Source organism: Trachemys scripta, chromosome 4 (genome assembly GCF_013100865.1).
Source record: "Trachemys scripta elegans isolate TJP31775 chromosome 4, CAS_Tse_1.0, whole genome shotgun sequence".
Lineage (NCBI taxonomy): Eukaryota > Metazoa > Chordata > Testudines > Emydidae > Trachemys > Trachemys scripta.
Window position 1 is genome coordinate 43258183 of NC_048301.1, and position 17691 is coordinate 43275873.

Here is a 17691-nt window from a genome sequence, read left to right on the forward strand (position 1 = left end):
GGGGGGGGGGGGGGGGAGGGGGGGGGGGGGGGGGGGGGGGGGGGGAGGGGCGTCCGGAGGAGGGAGGGAACAAGCAAGCGGGAGAGCTGCCCCCCTGCAGGCAGGGGCACCTGGAACGCAGGTGCTTTAGGGGCTGCAGGGCCCTGGGCAAAGGGGGCCCCGGGGCCCTGGCCTGCAGCTCTAAGGCCCCTTTCGGAATGCAGCCCTGAGTCCTCCGGCCCATGGAGGAGCAGGGGCAGCCGTACAGCCAGCAGCCAGAAAGAAGCTGCGCTTTCCTCTTCAAAGCTGGCTGGAGAGAAGCAGCGCTTTGAAGGGGAAAGTGTTGCTTCTCTCCAGCCGCTGGCTGTGCGGCTGCCCCTGCTCCTCCTGAGTCCTCTGGCCTGTGCTCGCAGGGACGCATTCCGAAAGCAGCTTTAGAGCTGCAGGCCAGGGCCCCACGGCCCCCTTAGCCCAGGGCCCTGCGGCCCCTAAAGCCCCAGCGTTCCGGGTGGCCCTGCCTGTGGGGGCAGGGGGGCAGTTCCCAGAATTGTGGCCATGGGGGCGGTGCCGCGCTGCGCAGAGCCACCTGCACAAAACAGGAGCTGCCCCAGGTAAGTGCTCTGCACCTCCTGCCTGCCCCAGCCCTGAGCCTCCTCCCGCACCCCCACTCTGAACGCCCTCCTGCACCCTAACTCCCTCCCAGACCCTGCATCCCCACTCTGAGCCCTCTTCCGCACGCTAACCCTAATCCAGCCCTTCGAATCACTGTATCACAAAGTGTTAAACCAAGATTTTCAGAAATAATGAAGCATATTCAATCACATTGCTCTCACTAAAAAATATTAATTTTTTTTGAGAGAGCAAAAAGGTTTTTTGTACCGTTAATAAATTAAAAAATAATTTTTATTGTATTTTAATATTGTTTTTCATCTTTATCTCATCCTTTTTTAATTTCTATTTTTTGTATGTTTTATAATGTACATAATATATTAGTACATGTATATAATTTATACATAAATAAATTACATATATCGGGTGCGTGCTCAAAATTTTTTTACTGATAGGGGTGCGCGATCAAAAAAGTTTGGAGACCACTGCTGTAGGGAACAGTACTGCATGCGCAAGGAGAAGGACTAGTGGGTGCTAATAGAGCCTACTATGACCTTCACAGGTTTTTATTTTCTAAGTTCTCTCCTCAAACTGCATCTGTTTCAGCTGGAATCCCACAGCTGATGTACACTCAAGTGCTCCCCAGTGCCAATACCAAGCTCAGTGGCTAGACCAGGAGAAGAGGAATTGTTCATATTTTACTGGGTCTCGCTAAGCAGATCCATGTTTTTCACATCTAAGTGTATATACAAAAAAATTAAAATACAAAGAATGTGTACGCAGTTTTAAGGTTAGGAATTTAAATGCTCAAAAGTCAACTAACACTGAAGGCAAATTTACACATGCTACCTTGTCTCAGTGACCGTTTGTGTATCGATGTGATACAGAGCCCAAGTCTTGGCTCTGCTCTAGATGTACAGATGCCAAAAAGCCCTCCCCCCACTTCTCCTTTTGATTTTACATGTCATGTTATTTTGTTATACGTGTAAGTTAGATTGTAAGATGTTTGGGGCAGGGAACTTGTCTTATTTGTTTGTCTGAAAAGCACACATTGTATGAGGCTGTGTGAGGGCACAGGAGGTAGAAGCGGTTTCAGTTCCTCTTTTTTTTTTCCTCCTTGCAGGAGTTTTAGCCTGGATCACTGTGAACTTTCTGACAGGTAATTAACTGCTTGACTCACTGTTAGGCCTGAACTGGGTCCCTCCCATAGAAGGGAAGGAGTTTGGAGTTGGCTACCCTGTCTGTCCCGTCCTGTCCCCTCCGCCCTCCCCCCTCCCCCACCTTGCCTGGCTTACCCTCCCTCTCCTCTCCACTGTGACAGTAGGGGTGGGGGGAAGAAAACAGGAGAAACTAGAAGAAAGAGCCTCTGCCCTGGCTGAGGGAAAATGGTAATGGCCAGATCAGTTCTCAGAATTTGCAAGAGCTGGAAGCATTTACCCTTCCCCTTCTGTACCTCACCAAGAATCAGCTACAGATTGGGGGAATGTATGCTCTCTCTCTCCTAGAGTCTGCTAGAGATGGGGGAGAAGATCTTACCCACATACAATTTTTGCCTGTGTAGGGATTTCCCCCCCTTCCTCTCCATGGAACTGAAGTTGAAATCAGGAGGGAAGTTCTCGCATCTCTGCCCTCAGTCCCTGCCCTGTGTCTGCCAGCCCCATGGTAATGAGTTGGGGGAAGGGCGTCATTCTTTCAGTCCCTGTGTTTCTGTCTGACACCACCCCAGCATGTTATGGAGACTAGCTTCACATTATGTGAAGCTAATCTTCATCTGGCCATGGACCCTTCAGGCCAAATCGGCCCCCATATGAGTCTGTGATGCATTGATGGCTGTAAGGACTTTATGGGCAGTCTCTGAGTTGAGTGGCTATTCTGAGCATGATATTGTCTTCAGGGCAGCTGTATGGCCAGAACCAGCAGACAGTTGGGACACTGGACCTGGGAGGAGCCTCAACCCAAATCACGTTCCTGCCACGGTCTGAGGTGAGGAGTATCATAGAATATCCGGGTTGGAAGGGACCTCAGGAGGTCCTCTAGTCCAACCCCCTGCTCAAAGCAGGACCAGTCCCCAGACAGATTTTTGCCCCAGATCCCTAAATGGCCCCCTCAAGGATTGAACTCACATCCCTGGGTTTAGCAGGCCAATGCTCAAACCACTGCATGTGTGCTAGAGTTGCCATAACCATGGGTAATGGTGCCCAGGCACCCACATGCTCTGAGGACTCACTTTTTCAGCACAGGCACCTGCATGCCATCTGTGAAGGTCAGTCTACTTTTGTTCCCTTTAATATTGACAATGAAATTCAAATGACAGGTGTTTGTAAACAAAAGATCCTGTTTAAGGAGAAAAGAAAAATGGGTATAAACCAAAGAAAAGCAGCTTGTGTTGTCTAGGCCCAGGCTGGACAGGCCTCACTAAAATGGAACAGGAGTACTTGTGGCACCTTAGAGACTAACCAATTTATTTGAGCATAAGCTTTCGTGGGCTACAGCCCACTTCATCGGATGCATAAGAGTGGAACATATATTGAGGAGATGCACACAGACACAGACACAGACACACACACACCCCCCATGAAAAGGTGGGCGTTGTCCTACCAGCTCTGAGAGGCCAATTAAGTAAGAGGAAAAAACTTTTGAAGTGATAATCAAGATAGCCCAGTACAGACAATTTTGATAAGAAGTGTGAGAATACTTACATGGGGATCTCCATGTAAGTATTCTCACACTTCTTAGCCCAGTACAGACAATTTTGATATCTTGATTATCACTTCAAAAGTTTTTTCCTCTTACTTAATTGGCCTCTCAGAGCTGGTAGGACAACGCCCACCTTTTCATGGTGTGTGTGTGTGTGTGTACATCTCCTCAATATATGTTCCACTCTTATGCATCCGATGAAGTGGGCTGTAGCCCACGAAAGCTTATGCTCAAATAAATTGGTTAGTCTCTAAGGTGCCACAAGTACTCCTGTTCTTTTTGCGGATACAGACTAACACGGCTGCTACTCTGAAACCTCGCTAACATGGGTTAGACTTCGTATGTTACAAAAGGAAAAAGTTTCCAGGGATGTTTCTTCCATGTTAGATGGAATTCTGAGTGGTGTCAATACTGGACTATAAGTGCTTCTCTTCCAGCCTGTTAGTGTATCTTCACTCCTTGAGCACAGGGGACAGATTATTAGGGAAGAGAAAGCACTGGGACAGGGACAGGTTGGGGGAGGTGGGATCACACGTGGGAAGAATGTGCAGAAGAGTCAGTGCCTACTAGAGCACACATTCCTTCAAAGCCTGCAATGGAACCCAAGATCCCTGAGTTTGACCATTTCTGTACGGTCAGCAAATACCTGTGAAACTCACTGGCAAAGTGTGTGTCTCATCCTCCTCTAGGGATCGAGGACGACAACATACTATTGCCATTATTTATGCTATCAGCTCAAATGGCAGAGGGTCTCTGTAGTGAATCTGCAGGTTCCAAGCCTGCTGATGACTCATGGGGGTGTCAGTATGATGGTACTTGATTCAATTTCTGATTTATTTTTCCCTGTTGGCTTTTTTAAGAGCAAAGAAATTACACACACAAAAACAACACTGAAAGAAGATTATTAAGGTTGCAAAGTTAAGTGCTAAAAAAATGCCAGAATTTAGACCCCTTGTGCATCTTTAATTTAATTTTATGATCACATTATTTTTTCAAGAGAACCCATGCCTCATTCAGTTTTTGAGTGTTTGACTTTGCAACCTTGATAATGTTCTTTTAATTTTAGATTTTGTTTGTGTAATATAATTTAATGACTCTTACACATAATAATGTGCACACACAATGGGCAGAATTAAGGCTGCATGGGCTATGCTGATTTTGAGGGCTGGACAGGTGAAGCATTATGGGTGCTACCACAATACCAAAAGTATGAGTTATTTGTCATGGAGGATGGATAGCTCCATGTAGCCACATTGGATGAGTACAATAAATTATCTCAATGCCTATGTGAAAATTAGCAATGATATTATCACTAGGTTTTGTGTTTTTATTTTTTGGGTTTTTGATCAAGTAACAGGGACTGAAAGATATACTGTTTACTTAATTTTTAGGAAACCTTGGAGCAAACCCCTGTGGATTTTGTCACCTCATTTGAAATGTTCAATAGCACTTACAAGCTCTACACGCACAGGTGAGGAGCAAGAAGCTGCCACTTCCACTGGAAAATCAGTCCTTTCACAGCCTGAGATCCAGCCTAGGATGTACCATATTGTTCCATAATGAGTTGTTGAGCCCTGATCTTCCGACTAGATTATCTGCTTGAAAACCATAACATTAATTGAACCTGGAAGGATGCAGAACCAATATGAATATCAGTGAAAGGGGAAATCACAGTTTGTACCTCGAACAAGTTTTACGGGTAATCATTTTGATAAAGGAGAAGCTCTGGTACATGGAGAGGTTAAATTAAACACTTTGGGCCACTTTGGAAAGGGGGACAATGTAGATTCAGCTATCATGACACAACCAAGGACTGGAAATGGGATACAGGACCTCTCACATCCCAAGCCACCAATTCCAGAAAGACTTGGCTTATTAATCACTGAGAAGCTCATTGTGTAAAAGTAATGTCCTGTGATCAGTTTCATCCTCTTATTCTGTTATTATGAGGGTAAATAGGAGCACCTCACTTACCATCTTTAGGCTATATGTTTTGTGTATCGGTATGTAAGGGTCCATGGTCATCCCCCCCCCCCCCCCCCGTCAGTTTTGGCGAGGGAGCCAGGCCCCCTTGCTACCATGTGGCTGTCCAACAAAGCTTAAGGGGGAACTGGCGCTTTCAGGGCTCTGACCCCAGTAGTCTATGAGTCTCTGGGCAGGGGCGAGCAGTAAGCAGTCTATAAGGCTCTGGCCCTTAGGCAAGTCAGAGCAACAAGCAGTTTTAAAGAGGGTCTGGCCCTCAGTGTAGGGCAGAGCTATAGGCAGTCTTTCGCCTGGCCTCCTGGCTCAGGCAGACCCAAGCCTCTCGGCCTAAGGTGGTAAGTGGCCACCCCAGGGGTGGGGCAGCCACAAGGGGTAGGGGGATGGGGCCCACCTTTCTCTATCAGGTCCTAGCCCCGGGCCCTGACAGCAGTGGAGATGTGTGCCACTGGGTCAGCGGGGATCCCACTTAAACACACTGACCAGTATTCTGGCCATGCAACCAGACTATTGTCTGGTGTCACTGGGCTACTTCCTATGACCCCATTGCAGTGTAGTTCTGTCTCATGGTGTCCTCCATCTTCCCGGGGTTATACAGCCAGCAGCAGTCCAAGCAGCTCCTCTGTCCTCCCGTCAGTTGGCCGACCCAGCAGTCCTTCTGGTTCCTTGGCATTGCAGGGGTCGTCCTCAAGCGTGGGGCTCAGCAGTGGGCAGGACACATCTATCTCCTTCGCCAACTCCCCTCCAACTGAGCTGCAGGGCCCACCTTTTAAGTTCCCTGGCCCGCTCTTCTGCTTCCGGTGGGGCAGGTGTGGTTGGTCTGTCTTTGCCTACCCGGAGGTGAATGGTGCTTCCTTCCCCCCCCCCCCCCGGTCCCTTACAGTCGCAGCTGGGGTCCATGGCTCCTCACTACACAATATCATGTCCCTCTCTTATTCCTCTCCTCTCAAAATTAAACAGCCCAGTCTTCTCGATCTCGCCTTTGCATAGAAGTGTGCCCAGGCCTCTTAGCACTTTTGTTACCCACTTCTGAAATTATTTCCTTTCTGAGATAGGGTGAATCGAACTGAGCCCAGGTCAGGGCATACCAATGAATGATGTAACAACATTAGATTAATTTAATAATTATTTTCTAACCTATACCTTGTGTATCCAAGCAGTTTGTTTGCTTTTTTTGCCCACTGTTGCCATTGAGCAGGGGTGTTTATTGAGCTTTCAAAGGTGATGCCCAATCAGTTTTCTGGAGTAATTTATAGTTAATTTAAAACTCAGCCAAGTGTGACTAGTTAGTGATTTCAGTCCAGTCCTAGTGTACAAGAGACCATTATCACAATTAGAAACTTGGTTAGTCGTCTTAGCAGATGTAATGAGTTCTGTGATATTCTGTGGTGTCAAGTGCCCCAAGAATTGGTCCTGGAGTCTCTTTCTCTCTTGCCTGTATCAGTTGCCTGTGGTCATTTTTCCTATTGTTTTACATTCCTTGTATCTTTACCCAAAGTATTTCTCCACTGCCCTCTTGCTCATCACATCGTGTCTTGTGGGCATCATAGATAATGTTGCCCAATTTCTGTTAGATCATCATCTCCATCACTGTGTATGACTTTTGGGTCATCTTGCTTATTTCCCCTTCTCATTGCATTTGTTTGTAGAGATATACAGGTGTTAATGCTCCTTTTTACTCCGTTCTTCTGGTGCAGCAAGTCCCTGTCTTCTTTCTGATGCTTTTTATTTTAAATCTCAGAAATTCACACCAGATTTTTTGAGTTGCCCAAAAGCTTCCTATTCTTCTCTACCCACTTTCTGCCTAGTTCTAGATTTGTACCCCATGTTTGTGCTTTGTAACACCTTGTTTTTGCATTAGTCCGTTGGCACTTAGTTTCCCTCTGCCAGGAAAAGAATTCCATCTAAGATGTAAAGGGGGATATAGGGTAGGAGGCACAGAAAGGGAATCTGGTTTGTGCATGCCATAGAGTTAGGTCTGGCTGTGTCTGGGCATGTCAGATGAGCCAGGGCAAAACTGCAATATTTTGTTTGGTGTTTTTTTGCAGCTATTTGGGCTTTGGACTGAAAGCTGCCAGACTAGCAACACTTGGAGCCCTGGAAATGAAAGGTACAGTCAGTTGAAATAGCCATGTTAGATACTTAAAGAGGTGAGTGAAGTTAATCTTGTGCCAGCTGCCCCTTTCCCATGTCTCCCATCCTGTATCTTACCCTTTTCTCCATTTCCCTGGCAGTGATCTGCCTAGAAAGTGAGAATAATATTTATTTCCCACTAACAGGTGAGAAGCCAAGCTGTGCTGCGGCTTGCAGGACCAAGGAGGGAGCGTATTCCAGAGTTCAGGCTATTCCCCAATTCAGAATCAGTTTATGCAGCATTTAACTTTTTAACCAAATCTTAATTTCCCCATGGACAAACTATAAGGCACCTTGGGGTTTTTCTCTCCTTCCTCTGGAGTATTGATTGGTTGCCGGGGAGAGTGGCATTGGGAGGTCGCAGCTCTTTCTGACTTTCCTCTGGCTTCCTTGCAGCAGTGGATGGACAAATGTTCCGAAGTTCTTGTTTACCGAAGCGACTGGAGGCAGAGTGGCACTTCGGGGGAGTGAGATATCAATATGGTGGCAACAGAGAAGGTATATTAAGGAGGCTTTGTTTCTGGCAGAGTTGGGTACCTTCCTTTTGTGGGATAAGCCTCAGACCCTAGGAAGAGGGTGTTTTTGGTCAACACCCTTTTTGTGACCCTGTTCTTTATGAGGATGTCGGTCAGTGCTCAGGGATATGGTCACAGAGCCAGTCACAAGTCCCTTGACATGGAAATCCCTTGATACAGCACAGGAAAAATCTGAAGTGATCAGGCTCAGGGCCTGTAGAAGTTGCCATTTCTCACTGCAAAATTCTGTAGATCTCTGGTAGGCAGTTTTGGATCTACTCGTCCCACTGAGGTAAAATTAGTGATTAATTTTGAGAGCTCATGGGATGGGTGAGGTCTCAGAAGGCTGGAGAAGGGCAAACATTGTACCTGTTTTTGAAAAGGGAACAAAAAGGACCTAGGGAATTAGAGACCTGTCACCCTAACATCAGTACCTGGAAAGATACTAGGAAGAAATAATTAAATTAATTGATAAGCACCTAGATAATAGAGTGATAAGTAATAGCCAACATGGATTTGTCAAGAACCAATTGTGCTAAATCAATCTAATAGTCTTCTTTGACAGGGTAACTGGCGTCCCCATTATGCATTGGGCAGTAGATGTGATTTATTTTAGTAAAGCTTTTTACACCATCACACGTGAGATGATCATAAGCAAACTAGGGAAATGTGGTCTAGATGAAAGTACTATAAAGTGGGTGCATGACTGCTTGAAAATCTGTTGTCAAAATCATTATTGATGGATCATCAAATTGGGAGGATGTATCTAATGGGGTCCCGCATGGTTGTGTTCTGGGATGGATACTATTCAGTATTTTCATTAGTGACTTGGATAATAGAGTGGAGAGTCTGCTTATAAAATTTGAGGATGACACCAAACTGGGAGGGGTTGCAAGCACTTTGGAGGACAGGATTACAATTCAAAAGAACCTTGATAAATTGGAGAATTGGTCTGAAATCAACAAGATGAAATTCAATAAAGACAAGTGCAAAGTACAAACTTAGTAAGGAAAAATCAAATGCACAATTACAAAATGGGGAATACCTGGTTAGGCAGTGGTCCTGCAGAAAAAGGATCTGGGAATTATAGTGGATCACAATGCCTAGTCTCTGAAGGATTCATACGCAGTTCAGCAAAAACACATATGATGTGAATAGTGGACTCAGCCAGGTGACACAATTGGGCCTGGGTCCTGGCAGAGTCCAAGTATGATGCTGGAGTAGAGAAAGAACATAAGAATCGCCATACTGGGCCAGACCAATGGTCCATATAGCTCAGTATCCTATCTTCCAATAGTGGCCAGTGCCAGGTGCTTCAGAGAGAATGAACAGAACAGGCAATCATCAAGTGATCCATCCATCCTCTGTCGCTCATTCCCAGCTTCTGGCAAACAGCTAAGATCACTCAGAGCATGGTGTTGCAGCCCTTCCTATCCTGGCTAATAGCCATTGATGGACCTATCCTACATGAACTCATCTAGTTCTTTTTTGAACCCTGTTATAGTTTTGGCCTTCACAACATCCCCTGGCAAAGAGTTCCACAGGTTGACCGAGCATTGTGTGAAGAAATACTTCCTTTGGTTTGTTTTAAACCTGCTGCCTATTAATTTAATTTGGTGACCCCTAGTTCCTGTGTTACGTGAAGGAATAAATAACACTTTCCTATTCATTTTCTCCACAGCAGTCAAGATTTTGTAGACCTCTATCATATCCACCCCTTTAGTCATCTCTTTTCTAAGATGAACAGTCCCAGTCTTTTTAATTTCTCCTCATATGGAAGCTGTTCCATGCCCCTAATAATTTTTGCTGCCCTTCTCTATACCTTTTTCCAATTCCAGTATATCTTTTTTGAGATGGGGCAACCAGATCTGCACACAGTATTCAAGATGTGGGCGATCATGGATTTATATAAAAGCATTATGATATTTTCTGTCTTGTTATCTATCCCTTTTTAATGCCACTGCACACTGAGTGGATGTTTTCAGAGAAGTATCCACAATGACTCCACGTTCTCTCTCTCTCTCTCTCTCTCTCTCTCTCTCTCTCTCTCTCTTGAGTGCTAACGGCTAATTTAGACCCCATCGTTTTGTATGTATAGTTGGGATTATGTTTTCCATTGTGCATTACTTTGCATTTATCAACACTGAATTTCATCTGCCATATTGTTACCCAGTCACCCAGTTTTGTGAGACCCATTTGTAATTCTTCGCAGTCTGCTTTGAACTAAACTATCTTGAGTAATTTTGTATTGTCTGCAAATTTTGCCACCTCACTGTTTATCCCTTTTCCCAAATCTTTTATGAGTATATTGAATATTACTGGTCGCAGTACAGACCCCTGGGGGACACCACTATTTTTCTCTCTCTCTCTCTCTCTCCTGAAAACTGACCATTTATTCCTACCCTGTTTCCTATCTTAACCATTACCTGATCCATGAGAGGACCTTCCCTCTTATCCCAATACAGTTTATTTTACTTAAGAGCCTTTGGTGAGGGACCTTGTGAAAAGCTTTCTGAAACTAAGTATATGTAGTGTACTAAGGAGGAGAGTTGCTGAGATATTATGGAAGAGAACTTCCTCTTGGGTTTGGATGTCTAAACTTCTCCCTTTCACACTCTCTCATTCCCTCTCACCCTTCGCTGAGTTTCTCTCCCTTTCTTATTTCTCCTTTGGACTCTTTCTCTTTTGCTTTCCCTTCAATTGTCACTGGTTCCTCTATCTCCTGATCTGTCTTTGTGGGTTCATTTTTGTGTGTGTTTGCCCTGGCAGGGGAAACAGGATTTGAGCCTTGCTATTCAGAAGTGGTGAAGGTCGTACAAGGGAAATTGCACCAGCCAGATGAGATTCGCAGACGCTCCTTCTATGCCTTCTCCTATTATTATGATCGAGCTGTTGATACCGACCTGATAGGTAAATCAGCTTGTGATAGAGAGCTCTTGTGTGATGATGTGCATGCTCATTAACTAGGAGAGGGAAACTGAGGCAATGAGGTTACTTAGCATAAGGGGTGGGAATAACAGGGTGTGGGGAAGATGGGCCGCCTGTGTGGCTTTGATGGAGGATAGGAAGAAACGCACCCAAGGAACAAACATGGAGCTAAGTCCCCCAACACAGTTTGTCTTGGAGTACCTTTCCAAGACCTGAAGAGCATCTCTGTGTAGCTCGAAAGCTTCTCTCAGTCTCCAACAGAAGTTGGTCCACTAAAAGATATTGCCTCACCCACCTTGTCTCTCTAATATCCTGAGACTGACACGTCTACAACTACACTGCATACAGCATTCAGTAGATAATGACTTTCACTTTCTTGTGTTCTACCCTCTGCAGCTCTGTGTATTCTGTGCTGCAGAATCTACCCTTTGCCTCAGAGTTATGCTCCAGAATCTAAGCTTTTGTTTAAAAAAAAAAGAAAAAAAAATTTCTCAGACCTGTGATGGTGCTTTCTCATGTCTTACTTTTCAGATTATGAAAAGGGAGGAGTTCTAGAAGTGAGAGATTTTGAACGGAAAGCTAAAGAAGGTAAATACTGTGAAACATGAGAGCTATGGGAAAGGGAGACAATGGCAATATGTGCAATAATTATACACCGTACAGAACATGGGACTAATTTTAAAAAGAAATACAAATCAGCTATGCCCAATTGTTCCCTCCATCTATCCCTTGCTGCCCTGTCATGTATCCTTTATTAGTTTCCTCATTTCTTGTAATAGAGGAATTTGAAGATGGAAAGCATACTGGCCTTACAGTTCAGGGAGTGTGTTTCATTCATAAGGATCATTGTGGCAGGAAGTGGATCTGCTGTACTAAAATCAAGAAGGATTTCTGGACTTCATGTCTGAGCTTAGCAGAGTGCTGACCCTTGTTAGTCCAGCATCCCATCGCTTTTGAACTCGTTATATCTCAAACAACCTGGACTCTCTTTGAATTCTGTTAAAGTTTACCTGGTAGCCACTTCTGCTTTTTACCCTCCCATGAGTCGATCATCTAGTTTTCACATCCTATTATGAAAAAATATTTGAAGGGCCTGATTCATGTGTTTTCATCTATTTATGAATCACCATCTTGAGACTTGAACTTGGTGTTTACAAAGCTAATGGCAGTGCAGTTTGAGTTGTCACATTGTTCATTGCTCTATCCATCACTGAATATGGTGTTCCTGATAGCAACATTAGCCCAAAGAATGAGATCCAAGACCTGCTGGCTGATCACCCCCATGTATGCTATTCCGTAAGAATAAGGTGTTTCTGTGCCCACACACAGAATTTTTAACTAAAATGGGCTCTGATTGCCACTTTAATCCATCTATTAATTATCCATAATCCTCCCCAAATCACATTTGTGACCGAGAGGCTAAATTACATGGTTTGGGGTAAAAATTTCAACCCCCAAGTGAATTAAGAGCCTAGGTCATTTTATTTTCAATTAAACTTAAGCTCCTGAGTGACTTAGGTGCTTTTGAAAATGGTCTTAAGCTCCTAAGTCACTTTCAAGATTTTGAAAATGTAACCATAGATGTTCAGAGAACCTTGAGCTCTTGAGACACGAGTAAGGACCTGATCCATCACTCACTGAAGTCAACTAAATGACTTCAATTGGGAATTGGATCAAACAGTAATTTCATATGTAAAATTCCTAGACTGTTTGTACCCTGTTCGGATAAACCTGAGGGCAGGCTGTTTGACACTTGGATTTATCTAAATAGATTAGAATGTGTATGCAAACATGTTATGGCCTTGAGGATGTGACTGCATCAGGATTTTAAACCATATTAATATAGGTCTAATATTTTGATTGCATGTCTCTGACATTTGCCATCACAGAGATATGTAAAGCTGTGTCTTGGAGTTCTGGTCAGTGCTCTATGCAGCATTACTCTGTTTATTTGGCTTCTAGATCTGATGCTCCACAAGAACAATCCTAGAGTCTTTATTTAATTAATGCTTCTCTTGCTCACGTCTGTGAGGCTGCGACTACATCTCAATTCCCTGTAGTGATGGACCACACAGTCAATTCTTGCTTGAGAGGAGGAAGAACAGTTATTTACCCGGAACAGTAGCTCTGTGAGACGTTGGCCTGTATGGGATTCACACTTCCCAGTCTTCTTTGTCTTTGCCATAGAATCTTGATTTAGCAGAAGAACTTAAGTGGTAGTAGGGGCCACATATAACCCCTTTTATATCCTGGGGCTTGTACGTGGTGTTGAGGAGGCTATAGCCCCAACAGGCTCTGCTGGTTAGAAGGTTCCAAACTTGCATACTGACCCAGAGCCTACATCCATACAGGAACTCAGCTTGAACTACAGCTGTGTGGTTAAGTGGCCTTTCTGTCCACCTTGTGACCTTTTAACCCTAAAATATCCAAGTCCACCATATGGAGGGAGGGATGGCAAGTCTTCAGTTGTGACTATGTCGTTTCTGAGTTGTACCCATCCGTACGGGTGGAAAACTTTCACAACTTGTATCAAAAACAACCTGAGCATTTATTATGAATTTGTTTTTTTTAAAAAGGAAAGTCATGGGCTCTGACCTTGTGACCAAGTTTCAGTCCAAAGAGCATTTTTATGAATTTTATGGTGATTTATAAGCACCCCAAGGTGCTTATAAGGTGGAAATGAGACGTATATAAAGAGGCCAATGTAAGGAAGTGAAAGAGATGCGGTGAACTTACTGCTTGTAAGATGGTAAGGGCCTAAGTATATTTAATGGAACATACATTGGCTAGCAATATATAAGCAATATAATTGTTGGCCTAGTTTGGTGTGATCAATAAGACCTTTGAATAACCCTTTTGGGAAGGAGTGGAAACAAAGCCTTTCTAACTTACTAAATATCCTGTTGTTCAGTTTTGTGGAATGCCCTTGAATGTCCCTGATTTGGCTACAAGACAAAGAAGACAGCAAGCATTGTGACCTGCCAAACACAATCAGAGTAAACAAGGAAAATCCCTGTCAAATAATAAGATTAGTAGGTTTGTTACTGTTAATAAATAGATAAACGTTCTATAGTCTAATGTATAATGCGGAATTTCATATTTGGTCATAAATATTAATTATTATATAATGAATCACAAGCGGGGGTATTGATAAAAGTAGGGAGTCCCCTTGGGTATAAAAAGAGTGTACTAAGACTTAAGCTGTGGCCTTTGTTTGTGTACATGCAGGCAACATATTGGCCTGTTACATCCTAGCTGATCACTGGGGTGTGGCATTCTGTACCTAGGCTGAAAAAAGGCTGTTCCTTGGATTTGAACTCTGAGTTAGCAGCGGTTATTTTTCTGCTACAGCAAGCAGTGCTTGTCTGTTTGCCTAGGTTCATATATAACTTGTGGGCCTGGCTGGTGGTCTGTAATATCCTTACAGCTAAGAGAAGTGAATGCGCCCATTACAGATGCAGCGTAACTTTCTCCCAGCTATTGGACCTGTGAGGAATTAGCTAAAAGGAAAGGGTGGAAGGCTCAATCTCGAGGCCTCAGTGTGGGCTAGCACTTAGTAACCACCTAAAATCACAAGGGAAAAATTGAGTTAAGAAATGAGCTGTCAAGGGAGATGGTGGAATCTAAGTCATTGGGGGGATTCCAGGTGAGACGACTAGACAAGGAAGGATTTGGGATAGTGTGTCCTTTGATGAAAAAGTAGGTAACCTAAGAGCTCACTTCTAGCTTTAACGTTCATCAAAAGCTGACTCAGCCTTCACTAGAGCTGTGTGAATGATCTTGCTGTGTTAAGAGGTGTTCATAATGGTGTCCAAAGGAAACAGGAGAAGTACCTTGAACATAAAATACTAATGTGCTAATCCCTGGCTTTAAAGAACAGCTGTGTAGACTCTGATTCCCTGCACTTGGAAGCAAAGGGCTTGTGCTCAGCACCTGTGCCATAGATTCTGATTATATGTGCTGTTTAGTCAAGTGTTCTACTAATGAATACCCTTCTGAGCCCTTTTTCTCTCTCTTCCCTCTAGTGTGTGATAACATGGACAGGTACACCTCCGCCAGCCCTTTCCTCTGTATGGATCTCAGTTACATCACTGCCTTACTAAAAGAAGGCTTTGGATTTGGGGATAACACACTCTTACAGGTGAGAGAAGCATTGCAAGGACCTAGTACTGGCTTTCCTGTATTTTGAATGAAGAAGATGCATTAACCTTCTGGCTCATGGAGTCTTACCTCTTCCTTCTATGTACACAGTGGTGGGATGAGACAGAATGCATTTCATAGATTCACTGCTTTGGCAAGGGATTGAATATAGCCACTGGCCTGTTGGTTATGGTGACCTAGAATTAAGCACTAGAGACTTCCAGAAGTTTGTCATTTCCTGGTGATCTTCTCAACTCAAACTTGACACAACATTTAGATTTTGTTTAAAATAATAATAATACAAGAAGCTTTCAAAACCTAAAATTAGAACTAATTTCCTGATTTTTAAAAAACTTATTCAGTATAAATAGATATGAACAAAAACTTTCCTCTGCAGTGTGTGCAACCCCAATATGGAAGCTCTGAGGACTCAACAGCATCAGTGGTGAAAATAAAAATAGATTTGAGAAATTCTCCCACTTTGAATTATCTTGGGTGCTGCTAGTCACATAGGGAAGGGAATGTATCTAATGTACATATGAGCCAAAGGCTCTTGGCTTTTCTCTGCTCTGGACCCTTAAGTTTCTGTGGGTGTGCCTGCCTTTTACATGTCCTTAGTCATTTGCACTGAGACACTTGTTGGCAGCTGCTCTTCCCTCCTAAGTAGCACAATACACCTTGCACTTTCCCAGCCCTCTTCTACCACCCTACAAACTTCCAGAACAAATGCCCATTTGCCGAGCACCTCCTGACCTTTCTTCCACCATCTAAACTGGACATGCAGGCCTAGCTGACTTTCTTATTTTTGAACAGCTACTTCCCTCTCTTTCTGGCCACGTTTGCATTCAAACTGTTCCCAACTCCCTTCCTTCCAGTTCTCAGCATGTGTGTGTGTGTGTGTGTGTGTGTGTGTGTGTGAGAGAGAGAGAGAGAGAGCGCGCGCACAAAGAATAATTGCTGCCCCCCCAAACCTTTCCAGTACAGATGATCAGACAGGTCTTGCTGGAGAGAGGACAATAAGCAAGTAAGAATAAAATTTACCTCTAATAAAGTGATGAGGCTGCTTGTTTCATAGTGGACATGTTTTTATTTAGGTTGGTGTAGGAAGGAGGGTTCAGGTGGAAGAAATGTAAGAAAAGGTGGCTGGAGGGGGATGTGAAAGAGGAGGAAGGGAGGGTGCATGGGGAACAGGATCAAGGAGGCTGTTCCTAGAAGAGGGAGCAGCATGGGAGAAGGCACAGAGTTATTTGTGGAAAAAGGATTCAGAGGGTGAGAAGGGAAGTAGATGTGCACACCGAGTGGATGTGAGAGAGAAGCAGGAGATAAGATGTGGGCAGAGCCTTGACTGAAACAAGATTGGATTTGATATGGAAGGAAATTAAAGGCTTGGGGCGAGATAGTGTTGGACAGCAGCAGAAGCGGAAGAGAAATTTGGCAGCAGCAGGTATACATTCTCACCAGCTGCTAACTCCCTTCCACCCAACCTCTTCCCCACCATCTTCCCTCCCCACGAAGCACTTGGTTCCTCCATCCATCTAGGACATATGACCCCAGCCCGCCTCATGATGTGTAGTTTCCATGTGTATAATCTCTTGAACCTAAGCACGATGAAGGTTAATCCAGCTCCTTAGAAAAGTCCAGTTCAGGGGTCACTATTGTTTTTACCGATTATGAAACAGGAAATAAGAAAATATAAGAATTCCTGTGTTTATCCCATTTTTTTCTCTGTGGCCCAAGTTCTGTCTGTGGAGGGAGGTTCTGTGGGCTTTATTATTCTTCACAGAGCCAATCTCTGCTTAGCTCTTCCCCCCTCTTGTAGCTGGCTAGATGGCAGGTGGAGAACACTTAGCAACTTGTTGCTATGGGAGGATTTTAGGCAGGTCTGGGGGGAGGCAGTCTGAGGTTGGGGAGGATTTCTTACAGTGGAGAGCAGGCTGAGACTGTTCACTTTGCTTCCTCAGTGTATTTACTCTTTTCCCCAAAATCACTTATTTCTTGTCTTCAGTATGATTGTCAGGCCAGGGACCAGTAGGGGCTAGCAAGGAGAGGGCAGGACAGTGAGGAGTGGCTTTGGGAAGTGCAGAGGGAGACAAAGTTAAAGAACTGAAAAGGATACTGGTCCGGATTGTACAGTGGGCTACAGATGAGTACAACACCTAATAGAAAGCAGGAATCTATGCTGCCCAAGCAGTCCCCTATCCCCATGTCAAGTTGTTGCAACTGGACTCAAAGGAGAGAGACTGTTAGTATTTCTTTTAAAATCCATCTGATTCCATAACAGATGTTCGTGGACACTAGCAGTTCAGGTTGCTGCCTCCAGGCAATATCCATTGTGTTTTCCTTTGCAGAGTACCGAGTGAAGCTCTTTCAGGTTGTTGCCATTCTGTGCATCTATCCATCAGCGCTCGCTCTTTGTCTATGGTGGCAGCTGTATAGGTCTGGGAGAAATGCTGCAACTGACTGATTTCTTTTTGTTTCTTCATAGTTAACAAAGAAAGTGAACAACATAGAGACAAGCTGGGCCTTGGGTGCCACCTTTCACCTGCTGCAGTCTCTGGGCCTCTCCCACTGAGCCAGCACCCCCTGCAGAACATTGGCCTTTCCAGAAGGAAGAGAGGGCAAGTTCAAATTTCTAACTGCATAGCTCAGCAGGAGTCAGTCCTTCAGCAAAACATGGATCGAAGCCATGGAATCAATTCCTCAAGGACTA

The 17691-nt window shown here is 44.3% G+C and overlaps 1 protein-coding gene across 2 annotated transcripts in view; it reads left to right on the forward strand.

The window, feature by feature from the left end:
* Window positions 1–17691, forward strand: part of ENTPD5 (ectonucleoside triphosphate diphosphohydrolase 5 (inactive)) — a 32304-nt gene extending 14613 nt beyond the window's left edge. Inside the window, exons 7-15 of one of the 2 annotated variants that reach the window (XM_034768560.1) lie at window positions 1712–1747; window positions 2483–2571; window positions 4677–4756; window positions 7314–7375; window positions 7798–7896; window positions 10683–10823; window positions 11373–11429; window positions 14867–14982; window positions 17467–17691. In XM_034768560.1, coding sequence (XP_034624451.1) covers window positions 1712–1747; window positions 2483–2571; window positions 4677–4756; window positions 7314–7375; window positions 7798–7896; window positions 10683–10823; window positions 11373–11429; window positions 14867–14982; window positions 17467–17553 — 767 coding nt within the window. In that variant the 3' untranslated portion in view covers window positions 17554–17691. Of the gene's footprint in view, window positions 1–1711; window positions 1748–2482; window positions 2572–4676; window positions 4757–7313; window positions 7376–7794; window positions 7897–10682; window positions 10824–11372; window positions 11430–14866; window positions 14983–17466 lie in introns of both variants that reach the window. The other variant, XM_034768559.1, reaches the window with a different exon arrangement.